At 42.4% G+C, this 26,853-nt stretch overlaps 2 protein-coding genes across 6 annotated transcripts; one reads left to right on the top strand and one right to left on the bottom strand.

Moving 5' to 3' along the window:
- The first annotated feature begins 2,509 nt into the window (after positions 1-2,509).
- On the top strand, positions 2,510-8,566 carry mcrs1 (microspherule protein 1). Of its 2 annotated transcripts, none has more exons than XM_018725856.2 (15): positions 2,510-2,679; positions 2,969-3,081; positions 3,478-3,640; positions 3,903-4,041; positions 4,148-4,312; positions 4,539-4,648; positions 4,768-4,876; positions 5,366-5,504; positions 5,598-5,673; positions 5,759-5,787; positions 5,880-5,972; positions 6,368-6,450; positions 6,833-6,920; positions 7,350-7,477; positions 7,695-8,566. In XM_018725856.2, the coding sequence occupies exons 2-15, from the start codon at positions 3,072-3,074 to the stop codon at positions 7,779-7,781; spliced, it is 1,419 nt and encodes a 472-aa protein (XP_018581372.2). In that variant the 5' UTR covers positions 2,510-2,679; positions 2,969-3,071; the 3' UTR covers positions 7,782-8,566. The 2 variants fall into 2 exon arrangements, with proteins under 2 accessions (XP_018581372.2, XP_018581371.2); XM_018725855.2 differs by having other exon boundaries at positions 2,965-3,081.
- Positions 8,567-9,279: 713 nt separating this feature from the next.
- Positions 9,280-25,701, bottom strand: LOC108918516 (spermatogenesis-associated serine-rich protein 2-like). 4 transcript variants are annotated; one of them, XM_018725852.2, is made up of 13 exons: positions 25,167-25,701; positions 20,268-20,714; positions 16,934-17,013; positions 16,474-16,582; positions 16,091-16,140; positions 15,767-16,001; positions 15,329-15,532; positions 14,775-14,910; positions 14,096-14,154; positions 13,558-13,667; positions 13,055-13,157; positions 12,683-12,831; positions 9,280-12,601 (listed from the first exon to the last, which is right to left on the bottom strand). In XM_018725852.2, exons 2-13 carry the CDS (start codon positions 20,290-20,292, stop codon positions 12,359-12,361), a joined length of 1,503 nt encoding a protein of 500 aa, XP_018581368.1. In that variant the 5' UTR covers positions 20,293-20,714; positions 25,167-25,701; the 3' UTR covers positions 9,280-12,358. The 4 variants fall into 4 exon arrangements, with proteins under 4 accessions (XP_018581368.1, XP_018581366.1, XP_018581367.1 ...); XM_018725850.2 differs by having other exon boundaries at positions 9,281-12,610; XM_018725853.2 differs by having other exon boundaries at positions 12,530-12,610; positions 12,683-12,788.
- Positions 25,702-26,853: the final 1,152 nt, after the last annotated feature.

Here is a 26,853-nt window from a genome sequence, read left to right as displayed (position 1 = left end):
TGCCTGTCCTCTTCACAAGGCATAGCAGAGGGAGAAAATGTCTGTATTGAATATTTCACTTATTCTGTGTCATTTCTCAAAGTTTTAATATTAATGCATCAATTCAATAAACACTTTTTAAATGCTTATGTATTTTTTGCCCCGATTTTATAGTTTGTTAAATTCATGTTTGGTTACTCATTTGGGCGGCGCGGTGGCGCAGTGGGTTGGACCGAGTCCTGCTCTCCAGTGGGTCTGGGGTTTGAGTCCTGCTTGGGGTGCCTTGCGATGGACTGGTGTCCCGTCCTGCGTGTGTCCCCTCCCCCTCTAGCCTTACGCCCTGTGTTGCCAGGTTAGGCTCTGGTTCCCCGTGACCCTGTATGGGACAAGCGGTTCAGAAAATGTGTGTGTGTGTGGTTAATCATTCATGGAATTCTATTCTTTTCAGCTTCAGACATCTCATACAAGCCATTCAAATGTCCACTACAAGATATCATATAAAAAACTTAAATGGAACTGTGATTATTGTGAACTTTTGATGAAAAACATTGGTAAATGAAATACAGAAATAACATTGTCAGCTTTAAGAGTATTGTTTCATATCATGTTACACTGTTTTTTTTTTTGTTTTTTCTTTAATGGTGGGTGTAGTAATTCTGTCAATTCTTTCCTTTAAAGAAATGTGGGGAGAAGAGAACTGGAAAATGAATTCACACTTTAAGTAAATGGGCAGTATTTAGTAAATAGTTATCCCAAGTGGTGACTTGTGTGAATTAAATTGGAATTCTTTCTTAGCAAGAGTACACAATATCTGTAATTATAGTCTTTACCCCATTTCTGTAGGGATCCTAGGTGAAGACATATGCTGACTGGGGTCTTTGTCCATGGAGTGTGGAAACGTAGACCTGGGCACAACCTGTGAAGGCAGCAAGATCTTCTAGTGATAATGGATGAGTCAGTGACAAAATAGTCAATATGTTATCAGTACAGGGAGGGGTGCGGTGGCGCAGTGGGTTGGACCACAGTCCTGCTCTCCGGTGGGTCTGGGGTTCGAGTCCCGCTTGGGGTGCCTTGCGACGGACTGGCGTCCCGTCCTGGGTGTGTTCCCTCCCCCTCTGGCCTTACGCCCCTGTGTTCCCGGGTAGGCTCCGGTTCCCCGTGACCCCGTATGGGATGAGCGGTTCTGAAGATGTGTGTGTGTGTGTGTGTGTGTTATCAGTACAGGACATCCAGATTTCAAATGGCAGCTGCAGGAATCATCAGCTAGGAGGAACAGGTTGGGTCACTGTAGTGCGAAGCCCACAATGCATAACCATTCCGAACTGAGGGCTTTTGCGAAGCCCAGAGCTTATGCTTTTACAGCACATTCACTACATGTATTTTTAAAAAATCAATTTTCAATTGATTAAAAATTATCTCAACCTGGTCCACAAAAAGTTTCTCAACTTTGTACTGTAGTCCTTATAGTCCCCTTTCATTTTGGTCTTTCACAGGCAAACAATTAAGCTATACTGAGTGGCAAATATTGAAAGATTTAAATGTGTTCCAGACCATCAGCTACAAGTTTGCTGAAACTCCATAATGGCTCACAGACCAATAACACCCCTTATAGCATGATTTGCTGCTCTGCAGGGGGTAAGGAACAGACTGTCAACTGCTCCTCCTTGAGAACTTAGCCTGTATGCATGGCAGGTGCTGTGTACAATGACCACTAGAGCCAACTGGTTCTTCTCCCCCAGCCCCTGAATGGGACTGTTACCTCTGGCACCCGTGCCTTTTGACACATGGTCGTCCAGAAGACGTTCATTGCATGGCTTCTCATCCTTAGCTTGGACAAGATGAGTTACAAGCTAAATCGCACAACTTATCCAACCCTCCACATGAGTGTTATTCCTATAGGAGGGCTGGTAGTGTAGTGGTTAGTGCTGCTGTTTTTGGACCCAAAGGTTGCAGGTTCAATTCCCCAAATTAGTACAGCTCAATGAGGTACCCATGTGAAATTGCTCTGGTAATTTTGCCCAGCTCAATAAATGGGTTAAATAATTGTAAACAGCTAACCGTTAAAAGCCACTTTGGAGGAATTTGTCAGCCAAATGAATAATTGTAAATGTCATATGAAAGAGAGGAGTGGGCTGTATGCAATATTTTTCAGAGAACACTAACAGCTCATCCTAAAGTAAGGAAAAATGCTTAATTGATCCATGATTCATATTTTTTAATTAAGATAGTTCAAAAACACATTTTAGATCAGAGTGTTTGGTTTGAGATTGATTTTGGTATCAAAAGAATTAGTATCATCAGACATTCTGCGGGGGTATCTTAAGAAGAATGGATTCTATGTGAAATCTTAAGAGAAAACACTGAACAGTTTTTTCCGCTACAGAAGAAATGTATTTTTCGCCGAGAACATTCCGCCACGACAGGAGGTAGCAATGCGCAGTTTGTAGTCTACCATAGAATTCAGACAAAAACACGAACGCTCTTGATTACGTTCGTTGACAGGGATTTTACGTCACTTCCGTAGCTTTGCGGAAGTTTGTCGGGAAATTTGTGGAGGTGTTTTGCGGTATTGTCAACAAATGGTTTAATATAACAATTGTTACAGTTTATTCGAAAGTTCCGCATGCTTTTTGGAAATCGCCTTAAATAAAAATTAGAAAAAACGAGTTCAGTGATTTTTTTCAGAGGTTGAACGATCAGGTAAGAAAATGAAAATGAAAGAAAGAGGAAAACAAAATAGCATGCTAGCTAAGCTAGCTAGCTAATAGGCTAAGTGCATTAAAGTTCTGAAATTTTTAGCCTGCTAGTAAGTCGAAAGTTATGAGGTTATAAATGAAAAAGATTTATTTCTAAATTAAATTTTAATTTTTTGAATAGGCTAAAATTTTTTGCTGACATAACGACCCAGTGAATATCATGCTAGCGAAGAGCTACCACATAGAGCTAGCTGGTCTGACACTTGTGTTTTGTGTGTGTATTTGTAAGTCAGTGTTCTGTGTGTGTAGCGGGGTTATTTCGTAACAGGGCAGTGAAAAATCCCCCTGCTGAATGTCCTGTTTGGCTGTTTGAAAGACTGGTTTTCAGCAAGGCCTATGGAGAAAGGTAGGAAAAAATAAATAAGTAAATCAAGTAGCAGTCATTTCTGACCTTAACGTTCACTAACGTATACTATAACTAATAATTACCTAACCGACGTATCATGTTTAAACTTTAACTTGGGCGTTTACAATCTGTATTTTTTTATTATTCTTTCTTTGAATGTAACATGTTTCATCAGCTATTATTTTAAGATAAATGTTATCACTTTTGTAATATCTTAAGTTTGAACTGTCTTAGAAATGTAAAGTCTTGCTAAAAGTGTAATCTGCGCAGCTCCATAATTCATCCTACACTGTTGTACATATTTGTAGTACCTGTATATTAAGTTAATGACAGAGAACTTTAGTTTTGGATTTATAATTCCTGATTTGCAGTAAATGTTGTTTTTGTGGCCTGTAGAAATGCAGGGAGGGGTTGCTGCAGTAGCAGGGGGGGCAACAGTAGGGAGTACCACAACACAGAGCCGCTCGGAAGACGAGGAATCTGCAGGTGGCAAAGATATCAAAAGAACAGCGGCACAGGCTTTCAGCGGGGGTGTCCCTAAACGCAGGAGTTCGTCCAGGTTTGTTAGACCACAGCACATTTCAGCATAAACTACTTGCTCTTTATGCATTCTTTATTCTATGCATAATTTTCTGCAAGTGGCATTTCGGCATTCTCGGTGTTAAAGTGGATGCTTTGATCCAGTCATCTGTATCACTGTGCGCCCTGCCTTGCCGTACATTTCCTTCATTGGATGGTGGAAGTAAATATTGATTCTGTGTTACAGGGTGCTATTCCTGCATCTTCCTTTCCTGTATTCAGACTTTTGGTTTTTCTCACAGGTCAATCAAGCGGAAGAAGTTTGATGATGAACTGGTGGAGAGTAGTCTGGCTAAGTCATCTAGCCGGGTGAAGGGTGCTCCTTTGATGGAGCCAGCTCGTTGCTCAGGAAGCGAGCCTTCCTCCACTGAGAAGAAGAAGGTATCAGTAGTTGGGACAAAAGGAGATAGAGGCTTAAGGTATGAAGGAACACAATGTGACAGTTAAAAATTATAGGCTGTTATGGTTTTCTTGTCTTGATGCCTAGGTTTCTAAGTCCAGCACCACCCTGGCACCCCCCCTGACCATGATGGTCACACCACCCCCCATAACCAAAAGGGTTAAGAAGAGTAAACAGCCTCTGCAAATCACTAAGGACCTGGGTCGATGGAAACCCACTGATGACCTCCTGCTCATTAATGCAGTGCTGCAGGTCAGTCTTATCCATAATATGGTGTACTTGTGTTATTTAAATTGCAACTTTGTCTGAAAATGGGAGTTCTTGTTGACTATGATGACTTAATGTTTTTACAGAAAAAAGTATATTATGTGCACTAAATTCATGAGAAAGTAAAATATATTTAAATATTTTATGGCAAACTAAGTAACTTTTAACAATTTGAAGAATGGATTGAGTTCTCAGTACTGTGTTTATTCAGACGACAGACCTGACCTCAGTCCATCTGGGAGTTAAATTCAGCTGTCGGTTCACCTTACGTGAAATCCAGGAGCGGTGGTATGCCCTGTTGTATGACCCTGTTATTTCCAAGTAAGACCCCAGCCTTGAATTATGATTTACCTTAAATATGCATCTTTTTGGTTTCTTGTCTTTGTCGTAAATGTTAAGTACATGAACATTAAGACCCGTGTGTGTATTTGCTTTGGCAGGTTAGCATGGCAGGCTATGCGTCAGCTTCACCCTGAAGCTATAGCAGCCATCCAAAGTAAAGCTCTCTTCAGCCAGGCAGAGGAGGCACTGTTGTCTAAGATCAGTTCGGTGAGTGTGCGTAAGACTGAAACACTTCATTCTGCACTATGATTGTCATTGGAGTGTGGGATAGGGGTGCTTTGACATGTGTGAAATGAAATCTGCGAGTGTATATGTTGTAAGAACTCAATTCAACTATTTAGATAGTGGTTCTGCATAGCTTTCTACTGACTGTAGAATTTTCTTGAATGTTTTATAATGGTTGTTGCACGAAAGTTTTAGTCAAAACTGGTTTTCCTACCATGGTAGCAAAATAAAATTAACGAATACCCTCCCATCTGCCCATGGTTGAAGGCTTCAGTTTGCAAGCAAGATGAAGTACAAAGCATATGGTACTGCTGATGTCAACAACATTTTTGCAGTAATTAGCCATTTAGCCTTAGCTGCATAAAAATCTTCAATTTGATGCCAGTTAAGAAACATCTCCAACGTGAACTTCCTCTGTCAGTGGCCTATGTTTGTAAATGGTTTTTTTTTTTTTTTTTTGGGGACCTACAGAACAGTCAGCCCAAACTGGAAGTGTTCCAGGACCTGCTGAATAAGCACCCAGGCATCTTCTATCCTTCACGCACACCTAAGAGCTTGATGGTGCACTGGCAGCTTCTCAAGCAGTACTACCTTCTGGAAGACCAGAGTGGTGCGTTTTTCAGGCAAAGTTCCTGTGCTTTCTTTCTCACTGCTGAAATTCCTGCTCTGCTCCAAATCTAGTATGTGTTCTTTGTGTTTGCAGTTCAGCCCTTGCCAAAGGGGGACCAGGTACTCAACTTCTCAGATGCTGAACAACTTGTAGATGAGGCTAAGCTCAAGTAAGTATAAAGTACAACAACAAAAAACACTCATGGTATCAAAAAAAATCTTATTCCAAAAGATGTATTATTTTTATTTTTACAGGGACAGCAGAGATGAGGTTTTAGAACATGGTATGTATTTTACATGTTCTGCAATTTACATTTGATTGTTCTTCAGCACTCTGTTGGATGCTCCATTATGAGTTGGCCATCTCTTTTTCCAGAACTGATGATTTCTGACAGGCATCAAAAGAGAGAGATTAGGCAGCTGGAGCAAGAGCTTCCACGGTGGCAAGTCCTGGTGGACAGCATTACGGGTTGAGTCAGCAGTCTTTGTTCATTACTGCAACATTACTTGTTTTGCTGCTCAGATCCAAACAGTTTTTTGTCATGCTTCCATTCTGTTTACCTACACATACATTTATTTAAACTGTCTGCATTTGAAAAATTGGCGACTTATTACATAATAATCACAACAAAGTATCAGAAGTAACTGTAAGTCTGTAAGAAATGCAGCATTAAACACTGGGGTATTTTAGTGATTTGTAGATTTTCCCAGAAACCTATTGCTTAAAAAAAAAAGTTATTTTTCACATTGTGTTACACTATGTTTTTCTTTATAAATTTCTGAATGGCTTGTGTTATGCAGTTTGGGATATATGACCATATGTGCATAAATCATAAAAAAATGAGAATTCTGTTGTACCTTTAGGAATGAATTCCCCAGATTTTGACAACCAGACCCTTGCTGCTCTCCGAGGAAGAATGGTGCGCTACCTTATGCGATCTCGTGAGGTAAGATTCTAGACAGGATAATCAAACAGCTTATTGAATGTCACTCCATTGCACACCATTCACACACTAGGGACAATTTAGAGTCACCACTTTGCCAGGAACATGTCTTTTGAAAGATGGGAGGAAACTGGTGTTATGTGTGCGTACGTATATGTGGCTAGCCTGTAATGGACTGGTGTCCCATCCAGAGCGTACCCCCCTACGAGCCTTGTGCCTGTGATTCAGGGATAGGCTCCAGACACCCATGACCCTGCTGAGGGCAAACAGTTAATGAAAATGTACAGATAGATGGGATTATTTGAGAAAGCCAAGCCAGGCCATTTAAATTATTTTTGAAGTAAAACTTTATTGAGCATTTTCCATGTCTGATGTGTTTTTGAAGATTACTTTAGGTCGAGCCACCAAGGACAAGCAGATAGACGTGGATCTGTCTCTAGAAGGCCCTGCATGGAAGATCTCCAGGAAACAAGGTACAAGCAAGCCCATGCCACCCTTGATTGCTTTTTCATGGCTGGGTACTCTGCTCCTGTACACACACCTAAAGTACAGCTGTTGGTTGATAAATCATGCTTAATTTACATATCAGAAACAATTGTAATTCTAACAAGTTTCATAAATAGTTTATGTACGCAACGTGAATTTGTCTTATACGTTGACTGTTGTATATGCAGTCCATGTTACTCAAAAGCTAGTTGATTGTTGCCGAATTGCATCTTTTTTTTTTCTTTTTTTTTAAAGAAAGAAAACCAATTAGAATGTCAAGCTGTCACACCTGGAATGTTTTTGCATTAATTGTCTACATTTAAATGTTACTACTTTAATTTCTTTACAGTAATTAAAACAACTTGTTTTGCTTTATAGTTTTATTTATAGTTGTGTCAACATCTATGCCTTTGCAGGGATTATCAAGCTGAAGAATAATGGTGACTTTTTCATTGCTAATGAGGGCCGCAGGCCCATCTACATCGATGGGAGGCCGGTCCTGTCTGGGAACAAGTGGAAACTCAATAATAACTCTGTGGTGGAGGTGAGAATGGAGAGGGACAGGTGGAATCAGAACACATTTTATTACTATACCAAGATTCTTTTGTTGTGACTCTAACCTTATTAATTAAAAAAAAAAAATCAACAAACTGCAAATAGAACTGAAGGCAAATGGGGGGAAAAAAATATGCTGAAGAAACAAAGGACCTGGTTTTCTGGGGGGAATGTGGCCATAGAACATTTTGCCTTGTTCCTTCCAGATTGCCAGCCTCCGTTTCGTCTTCTTGATCAACCAAGAGCTGATATCCCTCATCAAAGCTGAAGCAGCCAAGATGACCCAGCAGTGAGGCTCCAGCAGCCAAGCTTGGTATATGTGGGTTGGGGGAATACAGTGTGCGCATGGCCACGGGTAAGCAGAGCTTTGCGTGTCTGTGGGACCCTGAGGCTGGCTTTCAGACTCAAATTAGCAGCCACCTGCCCAGCCTTATAACTCCACAGAGAACTTCCTGTGTGGGTGCAAGTAAAACCTTCCAAGTGTCAGTTGTCCACGTCCCGCAGTTGGCTGAACACAGCCCTGAACACCACTGCCAGACCAGCAAATGTGCGGGACTGAAGTGGGTGTGGCCCTGGTGTCTTTGACAGCTATATCAGACTGTTCTTTATCCCAGTTCCAGGGACTTAATTACATAGATGTTTGAACAGATTTAATTACACCTTTTCCACAGTGCCTACAAGAGAATGCTTTGGTCTATGTGAATTACCACTTCTTCAGTTAGGGCAGGGCTTTTAGAAGTTTGTATACCAATGATAATGTGTGTAAAATAGTCTGGTCAGTTTGTGTTTGCATCTTTTTAAGAAATAAAGAATATTGTTAAGTATTTATTCAGGTGCTGGGAAATGGAGGTGCAAATTTGTGTTTACCACATGAAACATTTACTGGGCTATCAGTACCAAGTGTCCACACTACAATGCTCCTATAAATGGAAATAACCACCACTGGTGATTAAATCCATGCGTCATTCATACTTCATTACACTTGTATTTCCTACAGGATGTGTAATATAAGAATGTTGTGTTTCAGATGAGTATTGTATGGTTCCACCATTAAGCAAAAGTCTTCAGTACTGATCTCATATGCTGGCTGTAGGATGGACTCCTGTGTAAGGGTACAGATCATAAATACAGTATCAAAGTGACTTCTCAAAGGTAAGTAGCCATCACAGTGGTGCAGTTTGGTATTGGATTCTTAATGAAGTAGATGTGATGTTTTGTTCAAAAAGAGTAATTGCCACAGAACCTTTGGCTTCAGTACTGGCTTTCCTGTTTTATATTTTCACTGGAACAGTCTTTCCTGACTATTAGATTGTGTAGTGGATAATTTAACATTTTATCATGAAGGCTACATTCTGTTGCATATTAAATATTTTTTCTTCTCTTAAGAGCCAGTAAAATGAACACTTGAACAGGATTCACTTGTCCAGCTTCTGTAACCATGGAGATAGTGGCAGCTAGTTAAAATAAATTGGCCTGACATTTTGTTCAGCAAAATGCTTTGATATTTAAAAACTAAAGATGAGCCACAACTATTAACACCAGCTCTGTAGTTTTCAGCTACCTCAAGACTGCTGAACAAGTCAACAAGGTACTGAAGTGTAGAAATGAGCACAGGAAAGTCAACACTGAGCAAATGGTACAATTCACTATTCTGAATCGAATACTGAATGTCTTCACTTGTTACTAGTGATGGCAACTAGTTTGTACAATTCAACTGAAAGTGTCAAATAGAGTAGCAGTACTGTACTAATTCAAGAGTGCAAAACAGCTTTAGAAAACTAGTTTTACAACCTCCTTCAAGAATCATGGTAATATATTCATAATACTTTTACAAGCACAAGGCTTGCTACACAGTACACATAGGATTGTGGGTGTTCTCTGGCAACCAACAAAGACTTGGCACTCTGCTGTATTTGCTAACAGTTTTATTTACAGTAAATGAAATGCAGCCATGTGCTTGGCAGAAGGATTCTGAAGCACTGCTAAGAGTAAAGTGTGGGATGGAGGGGGTTGTCTTTGGTCCATATCTGGTGAACAGGGAGAGGTCCGCAAAATGACAAAGGCACTTGCAGTTTACAATGGAATTAAAGTACTTTTAGGTATCTAACAAGGAGTATTGCGAAACTAGGCTACTCTGCTACAAAAGGTGAAAAATGCAGTGATACAAGAGGAGGAAAAAAAAAACCACACTTGACCCATTTGTGGGCCAAGTTATGTACATTTTCAAATTGTGTCACAGATAAAGGCATTGAGAGAAAGCATATTCTGTTTGACATCTTCAGTTTAAGATAACTAAATGTCTAATTTTTTTAAAAAAAGCTCAAGATCAAAACAATATCAGCATGGTTTACAGTCTGGAGCATGAAAATGATTACCATCTCTAATAATGATAGCAACTCATTCTAAGCATTGTTCTCTTTGGAGATTCCCATCTTTAGATAATATTGGACAACTGACCAAATTCAAAATGGTTCAGTTTTGAAAGAGGAACTCCCATTCAGTTTAATGCTGCAACAACAAGCACCTTTTAAAGTGACCAAAAGTTACAGATTTACATATAAATATAACAGAGCCCAAATGTTTAGTGCAGCAGGTGACCTGTGTACCTGGGTCCAGCAGATGAGGAGGATCACAGGGTCAGAGGCTGTGCTCAGTGACAGATACTGGTAAGGCTACGTGGGCAGTTTGCCTCAGGAGTCGCAGGAGATGAAGTCTACAAGGGGGAGGATATGGATGTTTCATGACTTCTTCAGCCCTCCCACCTCATGGCAGTGACACTCAATGCCACGGGTTCCGGGTGTAGACATCTGGTCTTGCTGAACATTTGTAGGCCGCAAAATCAGCATGTAATTGCTTCATTCTCTTTCACAAGACTACCTCTGACTGAATACCAAGAGGCTACTGATTTCCACTGTTTGCCAAGATACAGCTTTACAAATGTGGTGGCAGAAGCATCAGTGATTGCTGTAACCATATTTAACAGGTACAAAAGGGCTGCAAAATGTACAATGTGCACTACAAGCTGCAGCTCAGTCCACCTCAGACAAATTCACTTTCCATTAAAAATAAAGACTTGCTTCTGTTCTGTGAATTAATGATGCCCATCTTTCAGGCAAATGTGGCACTATGCACAACTTTAGTGCAATCTTTCAGTCCCCACATGTGACACTACATCTTGTGGTTAATATTCCCAACCATAACAAAATACCTCAAGATCTAGAGTCAGAAGATTCCATTACAGGGACATGCGTAACTAAGTTCAAAATCATTATCCTTCAACAACTGCCTACAAAGTACATTTGCCCTGACTTATTAGATGATACCATACAAATGAGCAGAAAAGCACCAGACAAATGGACTCCTTTGCATGCATACAGATCTAATTTCCATTTCATCTGGGTGTGGTTAAATACAATATGAACCTCTGTGAAGCTAAACTGTTCCCAGTGGAACACTTTTCTTATTGTTATACACCAGTGAAGCAGAACACTAAATAGGCTGCCAGTGTTCCAGTACTCACACACCTGCAATCCTCTTATAACTCATTGCAAAAAAAAAAAAAAAAAACCAGCTGTGATTAAGAGCAGAAAGACTAAATATGCACAGTACATGTCCATACAGACAGTGCTTTGTCCAGAAAAAGCACTATCTGACATGTGCACACAGTGCCCACAGAGGATCCTCAATGTTCTATAAACTGTAACTACTAGAAATGGAGTGCAAACGAACACATGATCTAAGAAAATGTCCCATTTCCATACTAAAATATAAAGCCTGGGTGAGAGGATTACATACCAAGCAGATCTGAACCATAATAGAAACTCAAGAAAGATCTACTTCCAAAAAATCATACTACAATAGTATGACGTTCACAGTAACACTCATAGTGGCATGCCAGGGCTGGGCCACTCATGCAGTTTCAGTCACACCTGAAACGCCCTTATTAAAAGACAGGGACTGAGGAGCATCAGGGAGGGGGGCAAAAGGGGAGATTTTGGTTTGCAGGTTCTGAAACTATACGTGGTCCAATGAAGTCCTGAGTTTAGGATCAATGTCTGATCTTTCACGGTTTCAGTATTGTCATTTTTGTACTGTAGTTGAAACTGACTTCATCCAGCTGTTGTGCCACTAACAGCTGTGTTCAAGTCATCAGGTGTTTTTAGGAATGAAACAAACAGTTGCACAAACACCCCCATTCCCCACCTGGTCAATCCCCAACCCTGGCATGCCCCTGCCTGCTAAACCCATATAATACCACACTATTTTAAATAAACTGCAATGTCTGAAGAAGTATATGACCACAATTTTTAGTGGAATATAAATACTTGAAATTTAAGCACAATGTTTTATGTGATGTGTAGTCTTCTGCTAAAGATTTTACTATCCTTTGTTCCATGGTACAGCCACATACAGTGATTGGGTTTCACAGACCTGATGGAAGGACCTAGAAAAATGTAAAAAACCTCAGAATTTGCTTTTTATGAAACGTGACATTGGAGTATTTCTTTGGCTGGATGGTAGCACAGCACTATACATATCTGCACCTTTGGTTGCCACACATTACAGTGATGAGCCTAAAGGACGTGGCTCAACAGCTTTGAACAAATCAAGCTGAAGTCTGGAAACAAAGGCATTTGTCTGGTGAGACCAACAATACTGCAGAATCCATTACAGGACAGTGAGAAAAGAAATGTCACTGCACACTGCAAAGGATAAAGGCTGAAGACAAGAACACAATGGGGAGAAGTCCCTCACTTCAACTACAAGTTGACCCTTAAGGTGGTGCTACAGTTGGGAGTGAAGTGGAAGGCAGGGAAATGTTCCATTCCTCAGTGGTGTTCAACAGAATAAGAAACAGAGGGTGGTGCTGTCAAGGGCGGTGCACCCGTGGGGGTCTTTGGGGCAGCCCATTCAAAGTGGGATTGGAACAACGTGATGAGAGGGCAGTGGACCGTGATAGACCATTTCCGGAGGTGGAGGGCAGTGAGGAGGCGTGAGAGGCACTGTCAGGGCCAGGAGCTGGTCCACGATTGTTCTGGTTCTGGTACCGGTGACCGGTGCAACTGAGGTTGTGGTCAACTTGTGGCCCACTGTGGTGTCTGTGGCCTCCGAGCTGCTGGCCCTACCAGAGGTGAGGACATTAAACTTCCGAATCGGAATGTGATAAAGAAGAGCTACATTCAGTGGTTCTCACCGGCCTCTGTGGTTGGCTTTTGGTGGACACCTCATCCCTCAGGCCACAGCCTGAATCCAGGGGCTGCCGACGTACCATGGCTGAGTGAGCGACGGAGGAAGAGGAGCTGTAACGAGAGCGGTTGGAGTAGCTGGTCTGAGGGTGGTACACTGGAACGGAAGAGGAGTTGGTGCATTAGTCGCACTTCACAGGGCAGCAAACACATACTGCAGCAGAGGTGCGTGAACAAGAGGCTTTTAATTATTAAATGTAAAAGCTGCACTGTGCAAAAATATCTTGCAGCAGAGTCTGACAGCAATCAAATTTAAGAACTGTTGCAGCACTTGAATGAATGCACGGAAGTACACTGAAGATGGGAAAGCGAATCCTTACCATGCCCAAAGCTCATGATGCTCTTCCTGAGAGGCTCTAGATCATGGGTGAACTTGACAGCCTTCCCCAGCTCTTCGTCATACTTGCGTTCACTCACAAAATGCTGCGAACAGGGGAACACAGTAAAAGCATGACCGAGTATCTCTCAGCAGTGCAAAGCAATGCCAATCTTGCTGACCAAACTGGATCAACTCCAATGAGCAGAAATATTCTTGCACCCTTTAAAATACTCCTACAGATACAGAAATACTAAGTGTCAAACTACACAAGTATGTCTATTCAAGACAACTAAGCACATTTAAAAAATAAATAAATAAAAAAAAAAAACCCTCAAGATTCTGAGGTTGTACACCTTATTTCACAAGGGCAGGAGAGTTGAAGACTGAGGACTCAAACCCTGGTATATATCTCTAGTTGACACAACAATGCATGCAACGATTAAGATTCCTCAGTTCTACCGTAATCTGGTTTCGCTGTAAACTTGTGGGGTTTAGCACCCTGACCTTGATGTCAGCACGGAGTTCGCTCAGTTTGTCTTCAGTCATGGCAGGCGACTGGTCCGAGAGCCTGCGAAGGCTTTCTGCTTTTTTCTGACGGGTGTCCAATATTGCCACTGAAATGCAACATTCACACCTCACTCAATCTAGAGGCTTATCTGCATCTACGGGTACAGCAGAGTAGTAAAACTGCCGTGTTGGTAGGCAACCAGCACTAACCTCTGAAAACAATTCAAACAAACTTTTTTGGTCATAACTATTCTAATAGGTTAAATAAATCAGTCATTGCAAACCATGATACTGGCAATGAGCATAATAGTCTGGTCTTTGCATTGAATACAAGGAGACAAGACTGTTTTAACAAAGAGATGCGGCAGACTGAGGAGATCCAGGAAATATTACTTTGCTTTTTGAGCCTGACAAAGTAGAACAAATGTACCATTCATCCTTCAGGGATACCTGAGACCACAAGCTCTTGCGATACCCCACCCAGGCACAGAGTCATCATGAGGGAATTTTCTTTGTAGAGAAGAACTGCACTTACTGGCTTCTGCTTTGACTTTGTCCATTTCTGCCAGTAGGGCCACTTCTCTGTCTATAAGGCTGAAGGGAGAGCGTGAGAAAGGGGATTGTTTTTACCCAGCACCAACACAGCACAACATTAAGCCTATGGAATATGGCTTTGGTCCCCTCTACAATGGGGAAGAGGTCTGGAAAATAACCATAATGGGAAAAAGGAAGAGAGCCTTCAATAACTTAAAACCAAAAGTGATGCTGAGATCTAAATCACACAACAGTCATTACAGCAGAAAGATCTACAGTATACGTCGTCATCACAAGCTCATATTAAAGTGACTTCTAAGCCCTCTAACTAAGGGCCTCTTTGCACTGATGTGACAGCGAAACATGGATCCAGTGCAAACAGGAGAGTTCTGAACAATCTGAAATTTTGGGATAGTGTTCAGACAACCACCGACTGACAGGAGCTCCAAGAATGTGCGGACACCGTGTGCTACGACTGCGAACCCTGGCTACAACAGTGTAACCTGTACTTTGATCATGAAGTAATGACTCATTTGGATGCACATTTCTGTTTCCATTCTGGCAGTTGCTTTGAATTAACAAGTCATAACAAATGTGAAGCACTTCGCACAGTATTAAAAGCATGCGAACTGACATTAAGTCACACTTCAAGCCACTCCTGTTGAAATGTACCCACTCACCAGCTCTGGAGCTCAGCAAATGTATGCTTGATCTTCTTAATGGAGGAGTCCATCTCTTCCTTCACCACCACCCGGTAGCGTGTGAGCGAAGCAGTACAGCGATACAAGTCTTTCACAGACTTGTCAATATTAGGGGCTAAGGGGAATGGAAAATGTAACATCCATCTGTTTATTATGGTTACACTTCAAATCAGCAGTCAGGAGTTTATTAGTTATCAACAGAAAAGTGGGTCACAGCAGCACAGAGAAAAACGATATACAAGAAAATTCAAATATGTACTGATGCAGAACAGTGTACATGGGTATAATATTTAGCAGTGGTGGTGAGGAAACACCATTTTAAAGAGCTCCAAAGCAGTTTTAAATAAAAAAAAAAAAAAGGTGCCAGAATTCATGCAGCTTCTGTATAGTATAAAAAAGCTAACAGAAAATCTATACTGATACAGTGGAACATTTCATTTCTTTACCTTGACTGTCTGACAATCTAAAACCTTACATCTATTGCAAGAATGGATTCAATGGGAAAATTCTAGAAAAGGTGGGTGATTCATTACCAATTTTCTTGTTGCCAGCACCAACAGGGTGAGCTTCGCCAGGGACAGACAGGGATAATGCCGGCTCCTGCTGGGAAGTGCAGTCTAGTGGAACCCGGCCCTTGCTGCCCTTCGGGGCCCTTGCTGGACCCTTCCGACTTCGTCCTGCCTGCCAGCGTGAAGAGGGTGGACTTGGGTTGTTGGGTTTTAAGTCCATCTTGGTGCCTTCAGATAAGGTGCAAAATACAGAAGCATCAAAATGTTACCTTTCAGGAAAAAGCAGCAAAGCAATGAGCTGAAAGAAATAAAAACAATTTTCTCAAACACGTTTAACAAACGATGTACAATCTACAATTTTGTTCCTTGCCCCTCTTTCAACAGACCAGATGTGATAACACTTATGGCCACACAGGTCTAGGATCCAGCTCGGCATTTCTCAGCGCCCACAGGTCCGTCTACCTGGAGCAGCTTCAGGAACCTCAGGCAGCGCAGCTTCCGAGTCCTGCTCGGATGCGTCTTGGGAGGCGGAATCTAGCTGCTCGCTCAGGGAGTCCGCCGAGTCTCCATCAGGAGCAGTCCCGTTACCATGGAGACCGTTCACTGCATCCTTTCCGTCAGGCAGAGATGTGGACTGGGCCTGAACTGGGTCTGTCTGGTTGTTTTGCTGAGACTTTGATTTCTTTTTCTTCTTGGGCTACAAACATTATTGAACATTAAAAACAAAGCATTTACCACCACACTCTAGTTACAGTATTTGACAGCTTTTGCAACAGTGAAACTGACCTTTTTCTTTCCAGTTACATTCCACTCTTTCAGGATTTCTGTGGCACTTCCTGAAACAAGAAAAGAAGTTTACATACATATGAACTTTGGTTGGGGGGGGTACAGTTCACATTTCACTAAATTTTACTTTTCACATATAACTCTCCCCCCAGCCCAATGCTTCTGGGCCAAGTGGTTATTGAAATTGGATGGATTTCTTTAAAAAAAAAAACAAGGGGGGAAAAAAAAAAAATTCACCATGAATTCTTCATCCAATCCACACAATGAATACACTCAATCCATGGAGGTAACAAAATCTGTACCATTTCCTTAACAACATGATCATCCTTTAATGTCATGTCCCAGCTGGAAGCAACTGGTCATTTTGGCTGGCGAGTCTGTACCTTCAACAAAGGCCTGCACAGCATTATCCACGCTGTTTTCAAAGTGCTGCAGCACCAGAATGATCTCATTGTTGCTTCTGTTGGGCACTATGGCTCGGACAGCATTTATCTACAGGAGATGCAACACAGTAACAAATAATGAAAAACTTCTATAGGAAGACAACATTTTTCCCCCCCCATAATAAAGTTACATTCAGTGACAAAAAGGACCATTTGCAAAATATGTATGACAGACAATGAACAACATTAACACAGCATTCAAACTAATGACTTGTAAATATTAACACATCAGTTAATGTTGTGCAAAATGCAAGCAGAAAATTGTCTAAGTTCAACAGCAACTGAACTCCCTCACAGAAATTCAGAAGAATGAGAATTTTGTGAATAATTAAAGGTTCATTACATGCACTGTTTTTGCCAAAATCTCAAAGCAGATCGCAAAAAATAGGCTTCACTTTACCTTCTCTTTCATCCCCTCAAAGGTGCCTCCCTGTGACATCACCATTTTGGAGTGCATATCGAACACCACACCTGTTGGATCTTTTGGGGGAAAATGAGGGGGGGGAAAAAAAAAAAAAAAAAGATAGTGGAGGCTATACAGCATTAAATGTGACATTTCAGGTCTTCTGTTTTCTGAAGCGCACACAAGCAGCACTAAAGAAGGTTTCCATGACAACTCCAGGCATAGCTTGAATTTTTACGCGCTTTTCATTAGCAACAGCTTAGTTTCTGAACGACAAACAGGTGAAGTACAGTATGGGACAAGGCCGAAAGTCCATGTGGGAGAGAGGACTTGCGATATCCAGGAGTGGCACGAACCACGTGAATGTTAGACGTGGCTCTAGATGCAATAATGCAGATTACAAACCCACAAACCCTACGTGTGTGCCTGTACATACAATGCTACGGTGTGCACTGCAGGAAGGCTCACAGCTTTCCAGAGAGCCGCAATCACAGACTCTCAACCTGGAGGGGGGGGGGAGAGAGATAGTGCCACTTACCGGACCACTACCAGCTCGATGGAAAGCCTGTCATTATTGTGCTCCACTGGATTGAACAATGAACCTTCTGTCTCAAACACTTTAAGTGGCCAAAAAAGAAAGGCAGAATGAAACTAATACAGGAGATAAAAGTATAGTACTGATGTTTTACCCATGTCAATACCCAGGGCTTCTCAACCCCACCTGTGCCGAACTGTGCTACGCGGAGCCTATTGCATTAGCAGCGTTAAATATTTAACTGTGGTTTTATATTAAAAGGACCAGGCAACATAGTGCTTAGACTCTCTTTCTCACAACTGTAGAGTCGTCGGTCCAGATCTCCACTCCTGAAGTAATACCCTTAATCAAAGTATTCATAAATGTAGACAACGATGATGCTGTATTGCATAATTGGGTAAAATATTTTAACAGCATATAAAACTGACGGTGCAAGCTGGATTGGACGGACACGTCAAATGAATACAGAGGGTCCTCTACTTACAGAGTTAGTTGGGACCGAGAGCTGGTTCTTTACTCAAAATTTCCATCATTCAAAGGCAAGAAAGTGGGCCAGGGCCTCCTCAACTTGTGTAACGTGTGCCAGCAAAGAAGGTGCTATTGGACTAAGTGACCGCACTTTGAGAACGGCATGCCTGTATCTGTATCTCGGTGTGTCGGCGAAATGCACTTCGCTCGACTTGAGCTGTGCCTTACTTTGGAGGAAAGAGTCTGGTGAATGAATAAATGTCATGTAAATGTCAGCAGCATGACACGTCTGCATTTCAGGCAAACACAGCAGCTCGTGGAGACCAGGCAGGCAGACAGAGCCTCCCTTTCGATGGATCGTTCTCAATGCCCTGCTGGGTACTTATGAGCCCTTGTAAATAAGAAAACGCAGTAAAGAACCCTGGTTACCCTAGCGCAGGGTGCTGAACTAAAGGCAACGATTACTACTCAGCATTGCTGTCAGTGCATTGGCTGAACATTTCGGACACAATTTGAAACTATTTATGAAGGGGAAAAAAGCTAAACATATCTTTAAAATGTCCCTAACGGTCTGAAGTGACTAAGTTGACAGCCCACTGTAAAAGTAAATTAATCAGGTTTCTACTGTATAATTGTATTGGGGTCTTTATTATAAAGAGTCATTTTGCACTATGATAATAAGAAAAGAAAAAAAAGTCACAAGATGTCCGAGCTAGTTTCTACAACAGCCGAGATACACAGGAAAAAAAACGTCCCACACCGGAAGGAGGTGGGGTTTCTTGCCTTGATAGGTACTCAATTTTCTTTCTTTCTTTTTTTCAATTAAATCTAAAATTTCTGTTTTCTGTGTTTCTCATAAGCATGGCATTAAAACTGTCACAACATTTACTCACTTCACTGATGTTTTTTTTTCTCAAACCAGCTTTCAATCTTAAGATACCGACTATTAATTACCCATTTATATAGCCAGGGAACTTTTACTGACGTAATTTAAACTAAATACCTTGCTCAGCAGGAAAGGGAATTTGAACGTAGGACCTCTGCTTCCAGAGGCAGGAGCTGTAACCATGATACTTGCCTGCTGCCTGACATCTTAATATATGCATAAAATACACTAATAAGCTCAAGTACCTTGGATTTAAATGGCATGGCCAAACACACACACACACACACACACACCGTCTGAAACCGCTTGTCCCACACAGGGTCACGGAGAGCCAGAGACTAACTCACCAGCACAGGGCATAAGGCCGGAGGGGGAGGGGTCGCACCCAGGACGGGACGCCAGTCCGTCGCAGGGCACCCCAAGCGGACTCGAACCCCAGACCCACCGGAGAGCAGGACCCGGTCAAGCCCCCCCCCCCCGAAGCAATCTTGGCTAAACACAGCAGACAAATTTCAACAATGGGCAAATAAACGTTAATGCCAATTTTACACAAATGCATTCGTACATAGCAAAAAGGAGGCATCGGCTGTTTCTCCAGTAACCTTTCTAAGCAACTAAGCTTTTAATATGAAAAACAATGTGGAAAACCCATTCATGCAAACAAGCAGAGAAAAAAAAAAAAAAAAAAAAAAAGTCGAAACATGCTGGCCAAGTAGTGATTTGACTGTGATGGAATGAAGTGCAGACAGCAATCCCGCGATACTTCCTACAGTTGAATTTAAGCCCACAGCAGCCAAATGGAAAAAAAAAGATCGCGAACGTTGCTTTGGAAAATATAACGCACTGCACGATCAATCCAAGAAAAAAAAAAAAAATTTAAGAAACACTAACAAGACTATTCCTTACACAACACTGCTGCTTGTGTGGGACAGCATGGACCTGTTGAATTAGCCACTGCTCCTCACTTCATCACAGAACTTGGATTGTTTAAAAACTTCTTAAAACAAGTCATCGACAGCTCATCGAAATGTGTACCTGACAGTGAGTCTTTCTGTTTCAATCTTATTAGGACTAATTTCTTCGCAACCCAACTGTAACACACTAAATGCATCCCAAACCACACAAGACTGAAAATGCCCAAAATTCGAGGACACGGTGATCATTTTCCAAACTTCTCATATCTCTAAGCACAGCTGGATGCGATTCGCTGCCTTCTACTTTGCCTCCTTTAGTAAAAAAAGTTTCAGCACTTCAGGAAATCCTCCTCTTAAAAGCCCCTTCACACACAAACCACCACGGTGCACATTAGACATGGGGCACTCGCTGGGTGGAGCTGTGGGGTACAGAGCCACCGTACGAGGCATTATATCAGTGAAAATGTGACTTTTTTTACAATGAGCAAGGTCAAAGAACAACGTAAAAACTCTCAGCCTGATACTTACCCTTTGGACAGCTTCTTCTGGCCATGCTGCAGCTCCGGCTCACAGCGAGAGAGAGACTGTTGCTTCCAGATGAGCGTCGCCAGCTGTTCCTCCAGAACTCCAAGGCGTCCGTGTTCACGCGCAGCTGCCCGATCTCCCGAAAACGGCGTCCAGTATTGTCCTCAAGAGCGTCTCGCTCCACAAGTATTAACAAGGCTTGCGCACCACTTTTATTGCGTCTTCTAAGACAACGAATTGAAAGAGCGACCGTTCTTGTGCCTTTGCGTCCCTCTCAAGAGGTGCCAGGAAAGAGTCGCATTACAGATGCTTGGAGCTTGAGGCTGTGTGTTGAAGGGGTGGGTCTTCGTGCAGGAACACAAATCAGGTCACGGTCTTCTCAAGAGACAAACAGGCTCATCCAGAGTCACAAACCTGGACACCTTGACTTCCCTTTTCCCTCCAAGGAAACTTGAAACGACATACACGAACATGTATGGAAAAGCAGGGGAAGAGAAGAAAGTGGTTAGTCCTCCCCTAGCCTAGCAACAGCAAAGGATCAGGTTTTGGAAAGAGTAGGGGGAAGGGAAACCGTAATGTTCATTAGCAACACATTCCCTTTATCCACAATTGCAGAATGCCATTACACATCCAGAAAACACGACCATAAAAATGAGCCAGATGTCTGGGGAAAAGAATAATACCAGACAATTACTCTTCTGTACAGTTAAGGTACATGGGGGGAGGGGGGATGTTTGACTAAACTGACTCAAGAACAATATTACACTCGGCAGTGAGCGATTTTCCATATTAATCACCTTTCCACTCCAGGGCATTGGTCTGGGACACAGTTTAACAACACCTCTGTTTATTACTACATTAACCAGTCTGCCTTAGGACTTGCCAAGATGCATGGAGCACATATCTTAACATCTGGGAACACATCTCAGCTGTGCAGCTGCAGGAGGGGGGGAAAAAGTGTCACTGCACTTTTGAGAACAGAATTTCATTTAAAAGTTGAAAATATGCAAGTTGCTTTGTACTGAAGCACACACACAGAGTCTGAAGCCGCTCGTCCCAAACAGGGGTCGTGGCAAACCGGAACCCAACCCAGCAACGCAGGGCTGGAGGGGGAGGGGACACACCCAGGACGGGATGCCAGTCCATCGCATGGCACTCCAAGCGAGACTCGAACCCCAGACCCGCCAGAGAGCAGGCGCAGGCCAAACTCATCGTGCCCCGCGGTACTGAAGTGCTTGCAAAGCAAATTAATAAGACCTCGATGCAATAATGACACACTTGACACAGCCACAAAGGTAGTGCTCACTCCCTGAAGCATACACTCCTCACTGGAACAACGTGTGGTAAGTATGAATCACCTGGACACTTGGAGCTGACCTGCAAAACGATTTTATGGCAGATCAGCAATTAAACACTCAGCTGTTCAGTCCATATTATTAAAAAGGAGAAAAAAAAAAAAAAGCCATTTTCTTTATGACTCTAGAAACCACTCTGGGTGGTGCCAAAAATAGATTTCTCAAGACCTCTCTCATTACTAGTAGCATGAACTCCTAGGCATGCTGAGGTTGCAGTGTTTCAGCAATGGCTGGGAAAAGTCTTGCCGTCGTCCTGCGAGTGCATGTGGGAATGCGGTGGCAGTTCCATTAACGACTAGTGTTACAACTCTACACACATACGACAAGACGGCACCTGTGATGAAAATGACTAAGCCCTACTGCACTGACATAGCATCCAGGCTTATGGTGTAAAGGACACCAAGTGTGCATGTACACCTAAAAATAAATATAAGCATTTCTACAATGAGATCTGCCACAGGGATCTTTGGGATTCCATCAAAGCGGTAACTTTCTGAGCAAATAGGACTTGCTTTTCTGTGCAAGATGTTTTTTTTTTTTTTTATTAGGAGGGCCCCCCCACCCACAGCAGTCCCTAAGAGTCACTACAAGAAAGGTAATAACTGTCAAACTAAAATAGCCAGAAACCAACTATTTCACACATTTCATAATTGCAACCTTGATGTTTCAGTTTCACCAAGACATAAATATAAGTTAACTAAAATATCTTGCAGCAAAACACAATATACCACTTATTGGAAGATTTGCCTCCTTATGCACAGTTACATAGCAGGACGCTTTACTAAGCAGTTCATGTCAAGTACCTTCCATTAACTACTACAGCAGGCCTTGACCTCACAACCTTCTCATTACAGTAGTTTTTTTTTTTTTAAACCATTGCTCTTCCTGATAGCCTTTACTCAACCAATGTCTAAGACTTTTCTATTAAGGCAGTAATGCGTGTTACTATATATGTGCAGTCACTGCAATCACAAATCATTTCTTTATTACACTCCTGGCCAGCTTATTTTAAAAAAAGACAACAACTGATGGTCTTGTATGAGAAAGGTGCTAGAACTATTCCAAAAAAAAATTAGAAAAATCAGCAAGTATTACATTTGAATGAAAAGACAAATATATGAAAATGCACTACATGCACATACCTTAGTGCTTTTGAGTCAAACAGTGAAATGTTGTCTAACCTTGTAAGGGCAACAAGTGCCCCAATGCGTACCACTGTCATCTTGCAATCTGAAGGTTCAGTTCAAATCCCACCCCTGCTGTAGTACCCCTGATCAAGGTACTTTCTCTTATTTGACACCATACAGCAAACTGTATAAATGGGTAAATCACTTAAGTTAATATTAACATTGTAAGTCTCCTCTGAGAAAAGTTCCTGGCAAATAGAGGATAATACTAACAACAGTAACAGTGTTACACTGTGACATTTCTTTCAGTCACTGAAGAGCAACCAGAATAAGCAAACTGTCCGAAACCAATTGCACCTCAACGTTCTATAAATATACCCTACCACTAACTGCTCATTTAGTAAATTAATTCTGAAACCACCTTCAAAATTTCACAACCCAGCATCTGGTGAAACCATGACTGAGAAACAGGTGCATGAAAAAGATGTTCAAAGGAAACACCTTGTTAAAATGCACTTAAAGTAGATACTGCTACTGAAATTAACTTTTTGGAAAATATGATGTACTAATACATATACAGTACCTATACAGATTGCCATTATTATTAACCTGATGCCTTCAGACTGCAAGACAATATAACCACGGACTACGTTTCCTGCATTGCCTTCCTATAACAGGCCGGATAAAATTAAAGGCACCAGTTACGGCCTACAAAACCATCAAAGGATCTGCTCCCCGATATCTACAAGACCTAATCACTCGCTACGCCCCAACCAGACTGCTACATGCCACCTCTGTCCACCCGATGGTCCCACGCACAAGAACTCCAAAATCAAAAGCACGAAGGTTTTTGGTTCTGTCGCCGATGAGGTGGAATGACCTCCCCCTGTCACTCAGAACTGCTGAATCTCTCTCTCTACATTTAAGCAGGATCTTAAAACTAAACTCTTCCGAACTCACTTCACCCCACCCTCCTACGTCCGCGATAAACACGTAAATGTTTAATAATTTTGTGTTTAGAGACGGCAGAATAATGGATAAACCTTTAGGCAGCCACTTGTGTGATGGACACTGGTTCATATGGGAGAATGTGACAAATTAACTGTACTTCAGAATCAGGTGTCTGGATCCAAATCTGTCCTCCTGTTGATGTAATGCGCTGTAATTTTTCAAAATGTACACTGCTTTGGAGAGAAGCATCTGCTAAATGAAAAATAGGTAACAGTAAACAGCTAGTTTGAGATGGACATCATGATTTATATTGTGTGTCACGTATCCTGTGTGTTCCACTGATGCATGGAGTGAGCCAGTGTAAGTAGTGTGTCTAGCAGCGTAAGTCACCGCGGTGAATAAGGTGTGTGGGTTCATAACACTACATAGAGCTCACCGGAAGTCGCTTTGGAGAAAAGCATCTGCTTACTGAACAATTAAATGTAAATATTGCGATGCTGATTAAGTCCCCTTGATTTAAGGCCACTGTCTGTTCTGACTGACAGAGGACAGTCAAGAGACAGACAATGGATGGTCTGTAGAGAAAAAAAGGCAGAGAGACAGACAGTCAGAGACAAAAAGTGAGAAGAGACAGACAGGAGACGGAACGGAGAGCACTGACTGACGGACATAAGAAAAAAGGGCTTTTCAAAACACCTTCTACTAGTAAGTAGTTAGTGCAAGTAAGCAGGTAGCAAACCATCCACACGTGAAGAGGCACGAGCGCAGTCAGTGTGTGAACATCTGCGTCCTCGGTCATGCAACACACACACACACACACACACACACACACACACGGCGCAGCTCAGCAGCGCGTGCAGCGAGTCGAGTGTTTTATCGCGCCCACCATGAACACACGACCGAGCCCTCGTCTTCCCCCCACAGCCTGCCTGCCAAGTTTACAACAGGGAGACGAACAACAACGGTTCCGTTTCTCCTCCTGCCCGCGCCGCCGGTTATGTGGACCATACAGTGTGTGTGTATAATAAAATACCCGCCTGGCAAGTTCCGCACAGATATCTGAAATTACTAAGAAGGAAGGGGGGAAAACAGTTTCGTTCTGGTGGCTGCTACCGCTACGCCGTAGTGCTGCACACAGAAGGAGTAGCTAAAGCCCACACATACGCGCGGTACAAGGGCATGTAACGGAGAAACGAGTCCCGCCTTTGTTCCTCCGCCGATACACGGCGCCCTAAACGGCCGCCACGCCGTGGCCAACAGGCGCCCAGTGTGGGCTTAGCCATATGATACGGCTAGCTACTAGCCTGCTACATGATGATGATGTGGGGAAAACACTTGCACTCTCTCCACTTCTCCGTCTTCGTGTTTTTAACGCTAACCCAGCTACCTCCTCCTCAGCCGTCTGATAAGTTAATGAGACTTTGTGCGCTCCGACCATTTAACAGGAATTTCGGGACACCATACCGTACCTAAGACTGTGCGCGCGGACTGCAGGAGCACGACCGTATGTCTCGCGGTCTGCGCTTCCATCGCCCTTTTCTCCTGCGTGCGGATCCGCCCCTCACTCTCTCTCAAACACATACACACACACCCTTCGCCCCCGCCCCAAAACGAAGTACAAACGGTAACCTCCTCGCGAACAGCTCGGCTGTGCACGACCGCATGCGCGGACGCCGGTCGAGAACGCGCACGGCTTCTTCCGAGCCGATTAGCGTGTACCGTCAGTTCAGACTTTCGCATGACGAGTGTTTTCCTCTGTCAGTTTAACTATTGACTTTAGCTGAAGATTTTTTTTTTTGTGCACGAAAGTGATTTTATTCCCGTTAAAATAAATCAAAGGAACAATGGACGGGTGTTCGTGTTCTATTATTTCACTGAGTGTGCAGTAAGAAGTTCACTTCCCGGCGACTTACTTTTTTCTAGGTATTTCTAACAACATAAGCCAATAATAAGCTCGGACGGCAGTTTCGCTTGCCGTCAATTAAACTCATTATTTGGCATTAACTGTTTGTGTTACATGTTAACCACGAAATAGTTTTGATTAATGTAAGCGCTAAACGTTGTATTTGGATTCCCAACAGTATGTGAATAACTTAAGGCTCGGTGCCCAGAGCTTCCCGGGACGCTGATGTCACCCACGAGAACGAGGTTTGTCCTTAAAGCGACGCGTCCCCTGCGCGGGTCTCGCAGCCCAAGAACAACGTCAATTACGCATCTTGACTGTACAAATCATGCAGCGACAGATCTACTACACGAGATGAGCACACGACGCGAATTAAGCAGCACATCTCAGGAGAACCCAGCCCAAAAGAAACTTCTTAAAAATCACATTTCACAGACTAACAACATGTACCCTGGGTCCTGTATCATGTAAACACATCATCACATCCGACACGTGGCGTTTTGAACCCCGGCTTTTAAACACGAAAACGATAGAGGGCAGTGGAACCTTACAGTATTATTGCTGTTGACGTTCATTCTGTTTACCTTTAATGCCACACTTGCTGATGTGTATGACATAAAAACGAAAAGGGGAGTCATAACATGGTCTGTCCCCCAACCCACTTCTCACATGTGCATGATCTACAAAGTATAGGCCACACAACCCACACCTAACGCTTCAGACGTCACGCTCACACCCAACATCCTACTAATCCCCTCGGTCTTTGCAGACCTGCATACACTCATGTCCTCTGGCAAAATGAGATTCTACTCAAAGGGGAATTCTTTTGTTCAGTGTCCCAGCCACAGAACCATGGGACACCCTTCTACTCATATACTATGCATTGTAAGAGCCTAGGAGAAAACACACCCTTTCCCCTAACATCGCCCTGGCATTTTTTAAAATTGTTGGCCTTAATTTGACTCACTGTACATCCTAATCATCCTTAAGGAAATATACTGCCAACTTTGTTCTTATAATGCAGCATGCTAGAATAAAGTGACCTTATTCTTATATCTTCTGAAAGTGACAATACCTTCCCACCATTCTACAATATCTGTGCCTAAAAACTACATATCTGCAGAATCAAATCTATAGTACAGTTTAAATGTATAGAATTTATGCTAAAACATCATAAAACACATTCTTTGATCTTGAAATGTCTGTTATGATCTTTGTTTGGATTGCATACATAATTTTATCTGTACTTCACG

The sequence above is a fragment of the Scleropages formosus genome, chromosome 22 (assembly GCF_900964775.1).
Source record: "Scleropages formosus chromosome 22, fSclFor1.1, whole genome shotgun sequence".
NCBI classification, from domain to species: domain Eukaryota; kingdom Metazoa; phylum Chordata; class Actinopteri; order Osteoglossiformes; family Osteoglossidae; genus Scleropages; species Scleropages formosus.
Note: the sequence above shows the minus strand (reverse complement) of the source record. Positions and strands in the feature narration are given on the sequence as shown.

What these genes read in the sequence shown, in the direction of transcription:
- mcrs1 (XM_018725856.2), top strand. An exon ending in AAACGCAGGAGTTCGTCCAG is followed by an intron (nt 3,641 to 3,902) that starts GTTTGTTAGACC and finishes TTTTTCTCACAG; the next exon opens with GTCAATCAAGCGGAAGAAGT. An exon ending in TCATTAATGCAGTGCTGCAG is followed by an intron (nt 4,313 to 4,538) that starts GTCAGTCTTATC and finishes GTGTTTATTCAG; the next exon opens with ACGACAGACCTGACCTCAGT.
- LOC108918516 (XM_018725850.2), bottom strand. Translation starts at nt 20,292, where the DNA reads ATGGCCAGAAGAAGCTGTCCAAAGG. An exon ending in TGTGCAGGCCTTTGTTGAAG is followed by an intron (nt 16,141 to 16,473) that starts GTACAGACTCGC and finishes TTCTTGTTTCAG; the next exon opens with GAAGTGCCACAGAAATCCTG. An exon ending in AAAGCCAACCACAGAGGCCG is followed by an intron (nt 12,611 to 12,682) that starts GTGAGAACCACT and finishes CACCTCTGGTAG; the next exon opens with GGCCAGCAGCTCGGAGGCCA.